Source organism: Chiroxiphia lanceolata, chromosome 7 (genome assembly GCF_009829145.1).
Source record: "Chiroxiphia lanceolata isolate bChiLan1 chromosome 7, bChiLan1.pri, whole genome shotgun sequence".
In the NCBI taxonomy this organism is placed as follows: domain Eukaryota; kingdom Metazoa; phylum Chordata; class Aves; order Passeriformes; family Pipridae; genus Chiroxiphia; species Chiroxiphia lanceolata.
In genome coordinates this window covers 32984107-32999295 of record NC_045643.1, presented here as the reverse complement: position 1 = coordinate 32999295, position 15189 = coordinate 32984107, and the positions used below count along the sequence as shown (strand labels likewise).

The 15189-nt window shown below is 40.8% G+C and overlaps 1 protein-coding gene across 1 annotated transcript in view; it reads right to left on the bottom strand.

Moving 5' to 3' along the window:
- Window positions 1-859: 859 nt before the first annotated feature.
- The window catches only part of MGAT5 (alpha-1,6-mannosylglycoprotein 6-beta-N-acetylglucosaminyltransferase), a 121004-nt gene continuing 106674 nt past the window's right edge, over window positions 860-15189 (bottom strand). The window contains exons 14-17 of the mRNA XM_032692864.1: window positions 13748-13864; window positions 12888-12962; window positions 9617-9774; window positions 860-8221 (exon numbers count right to left, since the gene is read on the bottom strand). Coding sequence (XP_032548755.1) covers window positions 8023-8221; window positions 9617-9774; window positions 12888-12962; window positions 13748-13864 — 549 coding nt within the window. The 3' untranslated portion in view covers window positions 860-8022. The remainder of the gene's footprint in view (window positions 8222-9616; window positions 9775-12887; window positions 12963-13747; window positions 13865-15189) is intronic.

Below are 15189 nucleotides of genomic sequence, written 5' to 3'. Positions count from 1 at the left end.
TTGGACACCTCCACCGAAACCTCTCAGCATTCCCAGCAGCTGACGACAGAGAGCCCTTCCCCCAGTCTTGTCTGAGCTCACAAAACCTGAGGAGGGCACAATGAGCCTGTGAGCGGAACAAGTGCCACAGAAATACAGCGACAGCTCCCTCTGAGCAGTGTCACTCTGTGGACATTTATCCTGGACATCTTTTTTGATGTACATATTTACAACCGCCAAGGTGATTTCCTGTGGCACCTCTTGAGTGCAGACTACACACTCCAGTCCTTCAAAACACGTTATTCCCACCTCTCTGATGATTTTGGCAGAGACTTTCCAGGGCTCCTCACCAGCTGCTGGAACCTCACTCCAGCCCAGGAGCGATGCTGAAGCAACGCAGGCGTGAAGGCCAAAGCTTCAGACTTCATCCCTTTTTCCATATGCAAATGTTCCATAAGCTTCTGGGTGCTTTGCATATACACTTGGATCTTCATTATTGTACCACAGTGTAGCTTTACTTTTCAACTCCCATACTGTATTACACCAGTAAGTTTTGCAGGTCTGTGCAATTCCGAAGTCTTCCTTGTGTGTTGTAAATTTATAGGAAACCATGAATTCCTAACTACTGCTGTGGCAAAACTGCCCTCACTAAAGGAGGCTTGATGTAAATCCATTATCCAGCTCAGGTTTAAAACAAAACAAAGCAACCAGGTAATTACTCACCTGTTGTTCCTGTGGATAAGATGTGTGTGGGAGCTCTGCAGAGGTGGGGCAGCAACAGAAATGCCCAGTTGCAGAGCTGGAAGAGAAGCCACACAAATGCAATTTGGGATAAAAGGCAGTTCATGGAGTTCCCATTTAAGCACAAAGCAATCATAAATCCAAATCACACAAGAAAAAAGTTTATTGAAAAATAAATTCTCCCTAGTTTTTTTCTACAACAGTGAAAACAAAGCATTTTTCTATGCCATTAAAGTACAGACATTTACTGTTCTAAAAAAAAAAAAAAAAAAGAAAAAAAATCCCATCCTATTGAACCCCAGTGACTTGGCAGTATCTGAACCACTGCGTTCTGTTCTGTTTGAATCCAGCTGCTTGAACGTAATATAGTGGAACACAACCATTGAAATAAAACAAAGGATCAACCTGTTAGGGGAGAATTCAAACCAAACACCCCATAGTACGAGCCTGACCCTGAAGTTCTCGTGTACATTTAAAAACCCTCATTGACTCCAAATTATTGTCTGCAAAAAGCAGTATTTTACTTTCAGTGATTTCAGTAGGGATTTTTGTTAATTTACAGTGCTACAAGGCTTATTCAGACACTGACCCCCTTCACCAGTGGAGAGGGAGACTCCTCCAGGAAATGATGCAGATCAAAACCCAAAGAGCTGCCCAAAATTGCCCTATGAAGGATCTTCCCTCAGCAGTCAGCCCAGCAAGCTCAGGGGGATCAACTTCCCAAAGCCCAAATTAGCTTTGTAAAGATTCCCTTATATTTTTCTTTTAGCTCTCTTATAATTTTCAGGGTACCTTTCCTCATAAAACTTACTCATTTTTCCTTTGGTAAAAACTGCCATTTCCTCCTCCTCTGCTGCATTCCTTGCAAAAAAACCAAATAAACCCATGACTCCTTAAAAATTGTTTTCACCGTCACTGTACTGCAACAGACCTGTTAATGAACATGACAAATTAGTTCTGGGTATAACCCTATTAAAATTAACTTCCCTCAGACAGCAATTTAACTTGATTTATCGTGTACGTATTTGATACTTCAGACTACTCTGCAGCTGCTGGAATCAGAGCCAGGTTGCGTTGCATGCGCTTTGCCGAGCGCCTGCATGGCTCCAGGAAACACCAGGGAGTTATTTACATGCTCTCCTTAAAGCCAAGGACTTTGGGGGCTCCTGCAGGACGCAGGCACTGACCCAGGGCTGGTATTTGCAGTGACAGCTCAGCTCAGACCGACGCGTTCTCCTGCGCAAGAAGCAGCCGTGCGTTTTGGTGGCTGTGAAATGTGGGGATAGCAGGTCCTCAGTGCTCCAGTCCTGCGAGCCCTTACATGAGGTGACAAATTCTGGTCCCATGCACAGCCCACCTAAGTAAATGGCACCTGCACTGATCTTGCCAGCAGAGAGAAGGGTTTCACTCACTTAAATACAACTAATGCTTTTTAATGCAGTTTCTGTGTGTTGATGGTGGAGTTATTACTGATTCTATCAAAACTTTGAGGATCTGGTTTTATTTCCCGTTTAATAAACAGGTGGCTTAATGTTGTTGAGAGAGGTCTGCTGAAATAAGACATACCACTGCATGTTCATAATTAATGGATATGAAAAGGATTACACCTACAAAAATGGGTGAGTTCCAATGTGCAAGGCACATCAGCGATGGTTGCACTTTGTTGCTTTTCCCTGGAAGAAAGAACACAAATGATGCTGCACATCTGAGGCACTCTGGGGTTCAGCCTCTGGTATTTTCAACACATTCCTACAGTAAACATTTTACACTTGATACATGGAGTTGCTGTTTACACATTTAATTTAAATATAATATTTGGAAATTACAAACTAATTTAAAAAAAAAAAACTACAGAGCTGCTTAAAAATATGAAGATAAGATTTAAAGTCACTGCCCATAAAACAGTATGCTTTGATGTTACCTTTACAGCAATATTATTAAAGCAAATCTCAATGAAATTGTATCTGTCCCTGGGCTTTTCAGCCTGAATGAAAACATACATCTGTCAGTGCATTATTCTCCTGGACTTTACAGTGATCCCTAAAATGATGGGACCAAAGGAGAACTACAAATGGAAAGAGATCAAAAGTCAGAAGCTGAAGGCATAGCAGCTGTAGGGCAAACACCACAAAGAAACAGCCATGCCAAATGTTAGCACCCCTGGAAAAAAGACTGAAATTGCAAACTGATAACTCCTGATCTCTTTAAAAATAAACAAACAACAAACAGGCCATTCCTCTGACTCCTAACTGCGGCTTGAACAGTGATTTAACCAAATTTTCAACTGACACTTTAGTGATAAACTTTACTACTGATTACTTTAATAATCAGTAACATCAACTTAGCCAGAGCTGATATGCTGTGACAGCGAGCAAAACTGGCTGCTGATATGTGTGTAATATACCCTGCAAGTGTTTGGTCTTTATCATGTAAGATACAGTGCTGTATCTTTATTAAAAAGAGAGGGCTGCTTTTTTAATTTTAAGAAATGTTAATGGAGGAGTTGTGCTATCACTGAAGCAGTGGGAGTCATGAAGTTAATTAGACTTGGATGAGATTGTATCCAGCCTGATTCATCCCATTTAATTTAATTTACTAGCAAAATCTGGTCCTGAAATGCACTGTGAGCAAAAGACATACCTGAGAAAGCAATTTGGATTTTGTTTATGTGAAAAGTGCTACAAACTCATAAATCACCTTTGCAATTTAGATGGGCCACTTGTTCCTGAGAGGGGAGGGCATGTCTTCATATCAAGGACAAACTGGAGATGATGACTAGGATTTTAGAGGACAGGAGAACAACATGACTAAATGAGAAGACATCAACTCACAACCTGATTGGGGCTGATGATATCAAGAGAAACCTTCAACAAGTCTGAACCTTGGCAATCAGCAAGTTGCAAAACCTGGCACAAGTAGCTGGGAGCAGAGTGGAGCTGGGAAAACACAAGAGTCCTGGCTCTGGCTACAACTCCATTCCAGCTGATCCATGAAACCTGATCAGCAGCTGTTTTGCAAAATACAAAGTAGTAGCATTAAAAAGAAAAGACATCTGCAATAAGCTGAATAGCCAGAGTTTCCTCCCCCCTGAGAGCTGTAAATTCAGGTATGATAAAAGGACTGTACTCTCTGGTGGCATCAGGAATCACCCCCTGCACGTCCATGCCGAGACATCTTCATCTGAAAAATCAACGCCTCACAGACTTCAATGTGGATTTTCAATTTTCCTGCTCATCAAATCAGCTGTGGCTGTTTCTGGAGGTTTTCTGTTAGCATTGTCTCCTTGGGGAATGTTAATGGCTTTCCTTTGCTCCCTGGTCATTGAACAGACATCCCGTCCCAGCAGGAGCTCTCATGCCAAATCACAGATACTCAGTAAATTGCATTCTGCTTGCAGAAGCAATATTTTGCAAGAATTATTATAGTATCTTTTATCTTATTAACCCTTAACAGTTTTAGAACAGATTTCTCCACTACTTAAAAATACTCAAAATTCACAACTCTAACTTGTAGATTCATTAGCACTATTTACCTGGAATTAGTGTTCCATTATACTTGTTCAGACAGTGTCCATATTCCAAACACACATCCAAACCCCAAAGAAAGTAAAAAAAGGCACATAAACATTAAATATTTGTAGAAACATAATCTGATATAAACAAGCAAACACACTGCTGCAACTATAACTTACAAAAAGAAACATAGAAACTAAGCAAAAAATGCAAAAAGCAACTCTATACATGTGCAAATCAACTTGCATATATGAAATAAATGAGGTTTTTATTGGCATTTTTAAACAGTGTGTATTTACCAACTTTACCTTTCAAAGGCAAGCCTTTTATGTTAATTTTAATAAATATGTAAATGCTTCTCTCAAGTTTTCTAATCCCGTAGGAACAAGATTTTTGAAAAAAAACTAGGTCACATACAAAAATACAAAATTTTAAAACAAAGAATGTCTTGATATGAGAGATATGTTTAAAAGCTTGTAAAATGGTTTTGTATTCAATTTTTGACATTTTTTTCCCCATCAATCACAGATCAATATATTCAAATGCAGTCATGCAAAAACCTGGCTTCTGAGCAAAGGAAGCTGCAAGCTTTACTCTCAGACTGACAACAGCAGCACAGTCCCATCTCTAACTTCCTTGTTTAAGTGCAAGAATTGGACTACACCTTTATTCTTTAATTAGGAAAGAAAATACTTATGGAACCTGGACAGAAGGCTGCCCGCTATCCTGAAATGTGGATATATATTATAGGTTTTTGTAAATTACTCAGACTTTTAAATAGTCCCACGTGGATTTGCCTGAGTGCTTATCTGCAGAAGGATTCACTTATCTACCACTGCATGAAGGAACACGCTGTGCGATGGGAGTGCTGAACGGAGTTGAGTGAGCAATGCTTGCAAAGTTTATGCACTTACAGTTTTCACATGATAGACTCCTTTTATAGAAATTTAGACTGAAGCTGTAGGTCTTGATTCTTTTTCCTTTAAGATTAATGAATCTTCTCTACAGGTTTCAGTGGAAATCGGATCAGAGACAAGTGACTCTGAAGCCAATTCGGATGTTGTGTCCCTGGCTGAAATGCAAGCGGCATCGGTGCTGCTGTTTCATTTTTGCCAGAATGCAGTAATTCAGTTCAGCAGACTAGAAACAGTGCTACAGCATGGAAAAACAGAGCTTAGAATAAACTCTCCCTGCTGTGGTAAAGGCAAACTTAGCATTGAGCAAAGCACTAGACCAGAAAATCTTATAATAACAAATACCAAACCCCTCCCATCTTTAAAGGTTTAGAGGCAAAATCAAATGCAGTGTGTCATGGGGGCCATACAGCAAGGGGGGAACAAGCAAATATGTATTTACAGCAAAGAATTACACTACAGCAAAACCCACGTTTTGCATTCTTCAGGTGCGCACGCACAAATCTTTGTTTCCGATATAGTTCTGTGATATCTCAGTCCAAACTAAATTCCTGCCTGAAGAACCTCAGGCTGAACTGGCAAAGACAAGTCCTACTATTGCCTTTACTTTTGGCACCAGCTGGAAGTACATAGACTTAGATACTCAGGCTTTTCTAGTTGCACAGATATGCACAGGTAGGCAGGGGATATTTCGTATAAATACAGAATTCATTGTTGCGCCTGCTCAGACCCATTTCCAATCATCCTCCCCCAGCTTTGCCAGGGTAGTAAAACTATCGCAAACTTTTGCAATATACATTTGTGCTGACTGAAGCAAATGCTGAGCTATGGCAGCAGGAAGGATTTTCATACTGGTTTGCATTTGTTTTCTTTTCATATAAAAACTTTGCCTCCCATTAAAGAACCCAGCTGTTCTGTTTCTGAAAAATTACTCTAAAATACAGTAGATTTTCCCACCATCAAACCCAGATCCTGGTGGCCCTGCTGTTCAACAGCTCCCACAGACCCTTTTCCTATACTCGACAATCCCCCAGGATTAGGCTCCTGTGTAGTCCAGAGGGATGTTATGCAGTGTTACAGGGTAACACTGTCAGGAGTGCTGAGGCAGGAAACCAGAGGCTTGAAAAGGCTCATTCATTGCTTTCAAATTGCAACTTTAAATGTATATTGGGCTGGAGAATTTATCCAAGGTGAAATAGCATCTGCCTTGCTTGATCTTTGGTAGGTCGCTAGACCCATCAGTATTCCCACACAGATAATTAATGCCACTTACAAAAACAATCTGAACCAACCAGATATATCCAAGAAAGGAAAATGTAAAGTATCTATACTTTTCATGATTACCTGATGACGCTGGTTAATCTTTATGAAAAAAATGTTTGTCTTGATTTGAGGGTTTTTTCCAGCATAGTGAGAGCATGTCCCAGTTGCAAACCTGCAGACACTGCAGATTTGTTTCTCACTAATCTTAGCACATAATTTCCTGACTACAAATGGTGCTGTCAAGCACGTCACCTTCTGCTGAAAATAACAAAAATTACTTCTATAAAAAGAAGGCAGTTAAGAAGAGTTAACTTGCTGCTCTAAAAAACTGAAGTTTGATTTGAATTCTAAACTCTTGAATTGTTTTTTTCCCCTAAATTTGTAATTGGTGTGCTTGATAAAAAAAAACAAAAAAGAAAAAGGAAACAAACAAGCCCCTAAAACTAGAAAATCAATCAAGGAACCCACAAGACCGATCAATGCTTTTCTTTGCAGTACTTTGTTTCCTCTTACTTATTCTTCAGAAAAAATTTCTCTTTAAAAACCGAGCTAGTTATGAAGACATTTTACATTTCTACCATACAATAATTATAGTTAGCTTAGTTTTACCTTTCTATGTCATTCAGCAACACTTTAACTACTGGAAGCCGTAGCAAAATGAGGTTCTAACAATAATATTGCTCCAATATGCTGAATACTTTTTGCTTCACACAGTATTTCTAGTAGACAGACTACAACAGAAGCATGGGCAAATTCCGAGGATTTACTCTCTAAATGGGACCAGTAAACTGTGATGAGTCCATTCCAAAAATGGCAGTATGTTTTTGTAGCTTTTCCACACTGAAGAATGCCACAGCCCTTGCAGTTATCCAGTCACCAAGATGTGTCACATGCTGTCAACTGCCTGTTTGCTCATTCGTTACACTCTGTTTAGACTGCTCTGATGCAGCAGCTGTGATGCAGACAATACCTTGTTGTATACAAAGATTCAATAAAAAAAAAAACAAAAGGAAAAAAACCAGAACTGGGCCCAAATAACCCAATAATAGGGTACAGACCTCTCTTGTAATTCCAAGTTTTTGTGAAGTAAACCACTTTGTAGCCATTCAAGCTAAAGCTGTACCCAAACCAGTGCACCTAGAATAAAATGTTAGTCCTTCCTCCCTGGCACCCCCCTCCCTCAAGCACACTTTTTTCAATTTTCTACTGGAATGAAGTTTAAATACTTCAGCTAATCATGATGAGGGATGTCCTAACTCATTAAAAAATAGAAAATACTTCACCCAAACAACAAAACCAGAAATTTGATGGGTCTGGAAATTTTCTACAAACTATTCTGCGCCGTCATCTTCAAATCACTGTCGAACATGAAACTTGTTTCTCTTTGCAAACAGGTGAAGGAGTCTGAAGAGTTACACTGCAAATGTCCTTACAGGAAAAACAGATCAGTGAGCTGTCTATTATGAATCCCTCCTCTCTTAGAAGACAATTCTGCCCAGCAATGATAGCTCTGCCTGCAGCGAAAAAACCTGGACAAAAGTGCAGGAAGTAATAAGTAGCTCCTCTCCAAACTACTTACATTTTGTCCCCAACTCAAAGCAGCCCTGCTGCTGCTATAGGCAGTCTTTGCAAAGAGCGACCTGCCCCTTGATATAGTCTCTGCAGGGGCAGATCCTTCTGTGGGTGGGGTGGGATCCAGCACAGCTGAACAGTAGCAGGTCACCTTGGAAAACACAGTGCTTCCTTCTTGCATCAAAAGAGGGGACCAGAATATCATTTGCAGACTCCATGGTGAGACATTCAATGTTATGCCTGAAAAGCAAAGCACATGATCTAAATCACACTGGAGTTTATAGGAGTTTGGTACAGTTTTCATCCTTCCTCGCTAAAAAGAAAAGAAAATGCTATATTATATCCTAGATCAAGTACATTTACAACTGCAGCTTTCCAGAACGTAACTTTCTTTTCTCCTGTGCAGATTTTCTCTGCAGAGGGCAGTGCTGCCTTTTCAGCTTCACTGAACTTCATCAAAGAAGTTAAAAAGGAAAAAAATGCTTTTGACTATTCCCCAAAACCTAATATTTAAATACACCATGGATTTTTAGTAAGACAAACCCAGAGAATCTAAAATCGGGCGATAATTCTCTCTAATTTCAGCAGGGCTTTCTCCCAGGGAAGCCACACAGTGCCATGCAGCCCTGGGCAGCTCCAGGTGGGTGAGCTGGACTGTGAGGATGAGGGATGAGGGATGCTGCTGGACTACAGCGGGAGCTGGGCAGAGCAGGGCCTGTCACTCCCAGGAACCTGCCAGAAACAGCAAGCTGGAAAATGAAATGAAATGCCATTTTCTGACCACAAAGCTTAAGCAGGAGGGTAGCAATTCCAGCAGAGCCTTGTTTTTCACTTATTCTGGAAACATTGGTAGCTCTCAGCACTTAACAGATTTTTTTTTCCCACAGAACTATGATTTTGTCTAGACAGCTAGAAAAGAAGCCTGACCAGGTTTTTATATGAGCTGCTTCTGAACTCCACTGGAAATTATAACTTTTCAAACAAAATACAAATTGAATTTAGCAAAAAGTGGGGATAGAAAACCTGGAAAGCAGATTCTCTAGCAGCCATTTGTGGGAGACTAGCTTTGAGAGCTTTGTTTTCATTCTGAAAGGAACACAGATATTCCCAAAGAGATAGCACCTGAAAGAAACATTCATTTCTTTATTGCATAGCTGGTGAGCTTTATACATCGGCACAGATACCTCTAATGTCCAAGGGTTTACAATTCTTTACCCTGGACAATAGTGACAAAAGGTTTGCAGGAAGAGTCATTGCTAATTGCCAATGAATACAGTGTTTCAATGGGGATGTTAAGTGTGACCAAAGAGGCAGATCAAAAAACAAAAGCAAGACTTTATAGAAGCTATTTTTAAAATAATGGTGCACACACAGAGGAGACAGAGGGGGAAAGGCAGAGATGTGAATTTTTGCTTTGGTGCCGTACTCCTCCCTGCAAACACTCTCAGCACAGCAGTCACCACTGCCATGCACTGCCAAAAAGCACTGCCAGCACCCTCGCAGCTGCTGCAGCCAAACAGTGCTTTTCTCCCCACCTTCCCTTCTCACACAACTCATGCACCAAATTTTATGTGTGGCAAAGACCAGTGCAATAAAAAGAGACAAAACAACATGCCTGTGCTTTTAAGTACTTACCTAAGCAGAGCTTTGTCCTTGTTAAGATGCTGGAAGAAGGAAGGCTCACAGATGAGCTGGCTTTCCTGACAAACCTGTTTACAGGATTTTCCGGGTTCAGCAATTTTTACTTGAAGGGCACTTAATGGGGGCCACATCACCTGCCCGTGACAGAAATCCTGCAGTGACAGAGGAGATTTTATTATGATGTGTTTGGTTCCTTGACGGCAATTTTCACCACTAGTAAAATAAGTGGTTATCACCCAAACAATCATCTTGCAGCTCACTTTAGTTGTATTAAAATCAATAATTTAAGCACATTTAAAAAGAATATTTAATCTTTAGCAGGAGGGAATTACCGCCTTTGATTTTTACTTGAAATGTAGTATCATTCTTCCCAAAGAAGCTTCTTTCCTACCCTTACCTTTTTAAATTTATCATAAGCAACTCTAGCCAGTCCCTTTCCTTCCACACACCCAACCCATTTTGGATTTATCTCAGAGATTCCTGTTTCACTAACTTACTGCAGGCGGAACTCTTTTCATAACAGCACAAATATCAGGAGGATGTTCTCGTGGGAGAAGAATTCCAGAGGCCAGTTAGGAGAGAAATGTCTCAAGTTGCCCATGGGAAGAGACATGTGGGAATGATCTGGGGACTCAGTGCTATGGAGTGAGCTGAACTCATAAAAACCTGAAGATTTCTGTAAAGCAACCAGGAGTTTGTTTGTTCTTTATGGTTGAACTGCTGCTAATTCAAAGTGCTTCCCCAACACTGAAAAAAACCTGGCTATAAATAATATCTGCAGTCAGGTGTCACCACAGTGGGAAAAGGGAGGGAAGAAATGACACCCGAACACACCTGCTCACAAAAACTATTCAAAGCCAAGTTCTTATAGTCTTGACATTTAAAATGAGAAAAAGCAAAGAAAATTTTAATCACTGGTTTTATAGAACATTCCACAGTACCCAGACTGTATTTTAACATTTCGCAACTCTCATCAAAAGGTGATAAAACAATTTTGGCCTGGTCCATCAAGGTTTGCTTTCTCTGGATAACGACAAAACCTGTATGAACAGGTCCCTCACTGTGACCCAAAGCCCCCAGTGATCTAGCAGTTCTCAATATCAGTTTGAAGTTCTTTTATTCCATTTAGATTTCCTCTGTTGAAAGAGGAAGTTTTCATACTTCCAGGTCTAACCATAAATTTAGTATTATACAACCATGAAACAAAGAATATCCTGAGGTGGAAGGGACCCATGAATTTCAAGGTGAGAAAGGCCTAGCCCTGCTGTCACAGGAGGTGTCCTCCTTCCTCTGTCATTTCTTGCTCTTGGATGAACGGCCTCACTGCCTTTGCCAAGCTCTGGTGCTCAGCTGACCCTTTGCTGAGCCAAGTCAGTTTTCTAACCTAGTAGAGCCCTGCCAAAAACATTTTCTGCTGGGTTACCAAGTACTCTTCTTGACCACTTCTTTCTAAGTCAGCCTGTGTGTTCCACCAGCCCAGTCTGCCCCATCCAACAGCTCCCAGATTTGCAGCAGGGAATCCCTGCTGCTTTGCCTGCAGTTGTCTGGCTGCTCCTTTGATGGCAGTGCCAAAATTTAAGCAGTCCCACCCTTTGGTTCCCATCCTGTGCTGCTGCTCTGCAGAGCAGACACAACTGTCTTTGCAACCACAGAGCAAACAGGATGGATTTAGCAGATGGCCTGGATGCACCTCACAGCCACGCTGAGTTGCTGGCAGGGGCAGTGGAGTAGCTTAGAGTGAAAGCTGGTTTCATCCAACTGAAGGTGGCACTGCTAAATGTGAAACCACAGCTCACAATAGTTCTCTTACCTCACACCATAAAGACCTTTAGCCTAGCTGCTGGATCTGAAGGTTCAGGGCATTCACCAAACCTTTCTTATAAACGCTGTCCACCCTCCTGACCCTGAGATAAGGCCTCAGAAGAGGAACTCCAAACACCTCCTTTAAATCCTACAGTTTCACTGTTCCACAGAGTGGCTCGTGGGTGAATGTATCTGGCCCCATCCTCTTCACACTCAAACATCCCCTGAAGACCACAAGGGGTCAATGTACACCACAGCCTCTGAACCTGACCAGCTCCAGGAATCTTTATTCCTGTTCCCAGCTCATGCTGCTTTCTCTGTTCTGCCTGCCTCCCACCACAAACTCCTCAAAATAAGGTCTCAGCTTTTATTTTTGCTTCATCTGACACATTAATCAGGTGCAGTGCTAAGCACATGGAGCTAATAATGATGCTTGAGCATCTTGGGGGCTCTGAAACACCACTGACTTTTGACAATTAGTCAAAGCAATGATCAAAATTGCAATGCTCTACTGATTTCTGAGAAGCACAAAGCAGGGCTTAGCCCTTGGGGGAGGGCCAGAGGGGAGAGACAGGTTTCCCCCACAGGTGCTATCTCTAGACTGTCTCTTTTTCTCCCTTACACTGAGCTCCGTTTCTTCTTGTATTCACAAAAACTCTCAATTATAGCTAACTTGGGTAGAAGAACCAAAAGCAGAAGAGATACTTTTACAGGTTATGTCATCAATACAGCAGCAAAAAGTTTTAAGTGTTTATTGGTAGGAAACTGGAAATAGCTGTGCTGTGTTAACTGCACTTCTAACCTGGAACTGTGTTATTCTTTATGACTGCTTTTAGTACCACACACTTACAGAAATACAAGTACAGAGAAGCGTGTCCAGTGCTTTAGAAAGGAAAACTGGCAATTAAATGACATATCAGAGATAAAAGTTATTCCCATCTCTCTTCTGGAGCAGCCAGAACAAAAGGCAGAGCTGGCTCCTGCAACAGATCTGGCTTGGGCAGAAGTCCAAGCAAACATACAGTCTCTAGAAACCAGGATCCCATGTAAATCTCTGCAGTTTATTACTCCAACTCAACATCTTCAGCTGCTCTCAGCTGGCAGTATGCACAGGGACCAAAAGTCCTTTAAGTAACTGGTTTCCAAACCATTTAAAGCTTTATCGATTGAAACTAAATACTTGAAAAATCTGCCCAGAGGCTGTAGCCCAACTGCAATTCTACCAAAGAGCATGAGTATTTACCTGATCCTTTGTGATACAAAGCTTTTTTTTGTGTACACAGTTAAAGAAGTCACATACACACTGAAAAATTACTTTGCCTTTCTGCTTTCATGTAACACCAAGGTCTGCACAACTATTATTTCTACTTGGACAGCAACAACACTGAGAAGCTTTAAAATGGAGAGGGTCCTTCCTTTCCAACATACACCAAGACTGTCATCCCACAATAAAAGCTCATACCTGTTTTTCAATAAATGCATTCATCCTCTGAAGCATTCCCTCACATGTGAATTCATAGGGCAAATAAGGGTCAATCTGTGGAAACAGAGGGTGTTAAGATTAGAAGGTTTTTTGTTTCAATCAACTTTGTGTGTTTCAAATACTGCATTACAGCTCAAGTAGCAACAATAAATACAAATAAACTCATTAACAAATCACAATTTTACTAAACCATCAGCAGTTTAAGCTGAGTTTTGCTCCTTTTTAAAGGCTGTAAAAGTTGCTCCATGAGTAACTTGAAGGAAACTCAAGGTGTATTGCAAAGTGGCAGATGTAAAGCCTGCCTGAGATCCTATGGGATTCCAGAGCTCCTGTTTTAACTAAGTTTCAGTTCTGAAGCTGAAGTGACAAAAAAGAATGCGATACCTTTGAAAATTACTTCAAACTTTTTTTTTTCCCCCACCTTGAACTGCCCTCATTACCATTCCACACCAAAAGTGCACAAGCACTTCTGTGGTAGTTATGTCAAGGCTACAAAATCAGTCAACAGAGTTGAGCAGTATTTGAAGAATTTGCAATGCTCTAAGGATCAACAACGAAACTTCCTCAGTGAATGCACAGAAAATATAAACTGCTGTACAATTCACATATGAAATTCACATTTCTATACGAATTCATCCACACTTATACTTTTTCAAGAAAAAACCTGACATATCCAGTACTAAACCATGATAATTTAGAAACCACAGATACGTAATAATCATTTTTTCCTCCAATATCCTACCAAAGTGCAGTCATCAGACTAACATTAGGAAGCACTCTACATGCAGTACACACTATACCCTCAAGCGTTGATGGCAAATTGAGGACACATTTCTCACCTTTTGATTCAAAATTAATTTCACAGCCTTCTCAACTTCAGAAAGATCATTGATGTCTACAGTCCAGACATGGGGCTTCCCAATGTAAACTTCAGCATAGGGATGCTGAGATGTCAACTGAAATAAAGAAATGATAAAAACTAATGTATCAAGATATTCTTACCTCTCACTCTCTTAATCACACTTTTTGGATGAAATGCAGCAGGATAATGCAAGCATTCAGCTAGAATCTAACAGTCACCATCACACCTTCTGAGTTATCTTTCAGATCTTCTCTTATTTAGAGAGTGAATTTAGCTGGAAAACCGAAAATCAGATAGTGCAGATCACAAGTAACATATGTGCAACCTCCAGTTTGAGACTTTGATCCTCACAATGATCCACGTGACAGAGGACTTGAAATTACACCATGACCCTGCTTCCCCACAGCTCATCCACAGAGCCACCCTCCTTTTTTACAACCCATCTCTGCCACCAGTCCTGGTCAGACCTGCATGACTGGCTCCCAGAGATGTCACCCTCACCCTCTCTGTCTCTCCTTCAGATAATGTCCTCATCCTGTTTTTCCTTCAGATTTCAAGCATTTCCAAAGTTCTGTGAGCAACAGTATATAGAAAATAATTTCTATCACACAGGATGAATTCACTGCTGGTAGTACAAGAGTAATTTGACCTCAGGAAGGGTGTTCACTGAATTTGTTTTCTGACAAAGTGGTGAGGAAAATATCACTTAAGGTAACTAAGAAGAGCTGTATTAGAGTTCCTTTCAGAACCTGCAGGACAGCACTAAAAGTAATTTTTGTAACAGGTTGCCCAGGAGTGAAAAGGAACATGCAAATGGACACATTGAAAGGGAGCAAAAGCTACAGAAGAGGGGAGTGGTTCACACCAACCTCAGAAGACAATTGTTTTTTAAATAAATACCAAAAAACCCCCACAGGATAGGTTATTTATAGACATTGTTTATACAGCTGCCTCTTTATGCTATCTTTATTCAAATTGCAGAAAATCTGAAGCAGAAAACTGTATCTGTTGGGCAGAACCTTCTCCTGCACTAGGCATACACTGCACTTGAGCTCTTCCTCAAGTGAATGCAGGAAACTATTGCATTCACTACTAAAATTATTAAAAAAACTATTTATTTTTTTTTTAAATTTGCCTCTTGCATTTTGCTTGTGGATGAGGCAAGCCAGTCTTATTACTTACACAGTAGAAATCTGTGCTGTGAGAGCAGTGCTCCAGGGGACTCTCCACGGGCTCCCACCTCATGGCTCAGGCAGCGGGGTGGAGAAGAGGACTGACATATTCCAACCTTTTTATTTTCAATAGTTTTTCTACTGCAACTAGAACTGTATGTACTTAAAAATTTGGGTTTCCAAGACTGAGTTCCCAGGGTGCTTATGTCTGCACTTCATAGGCAGAAGCTGCATTCCTATTGCTTTC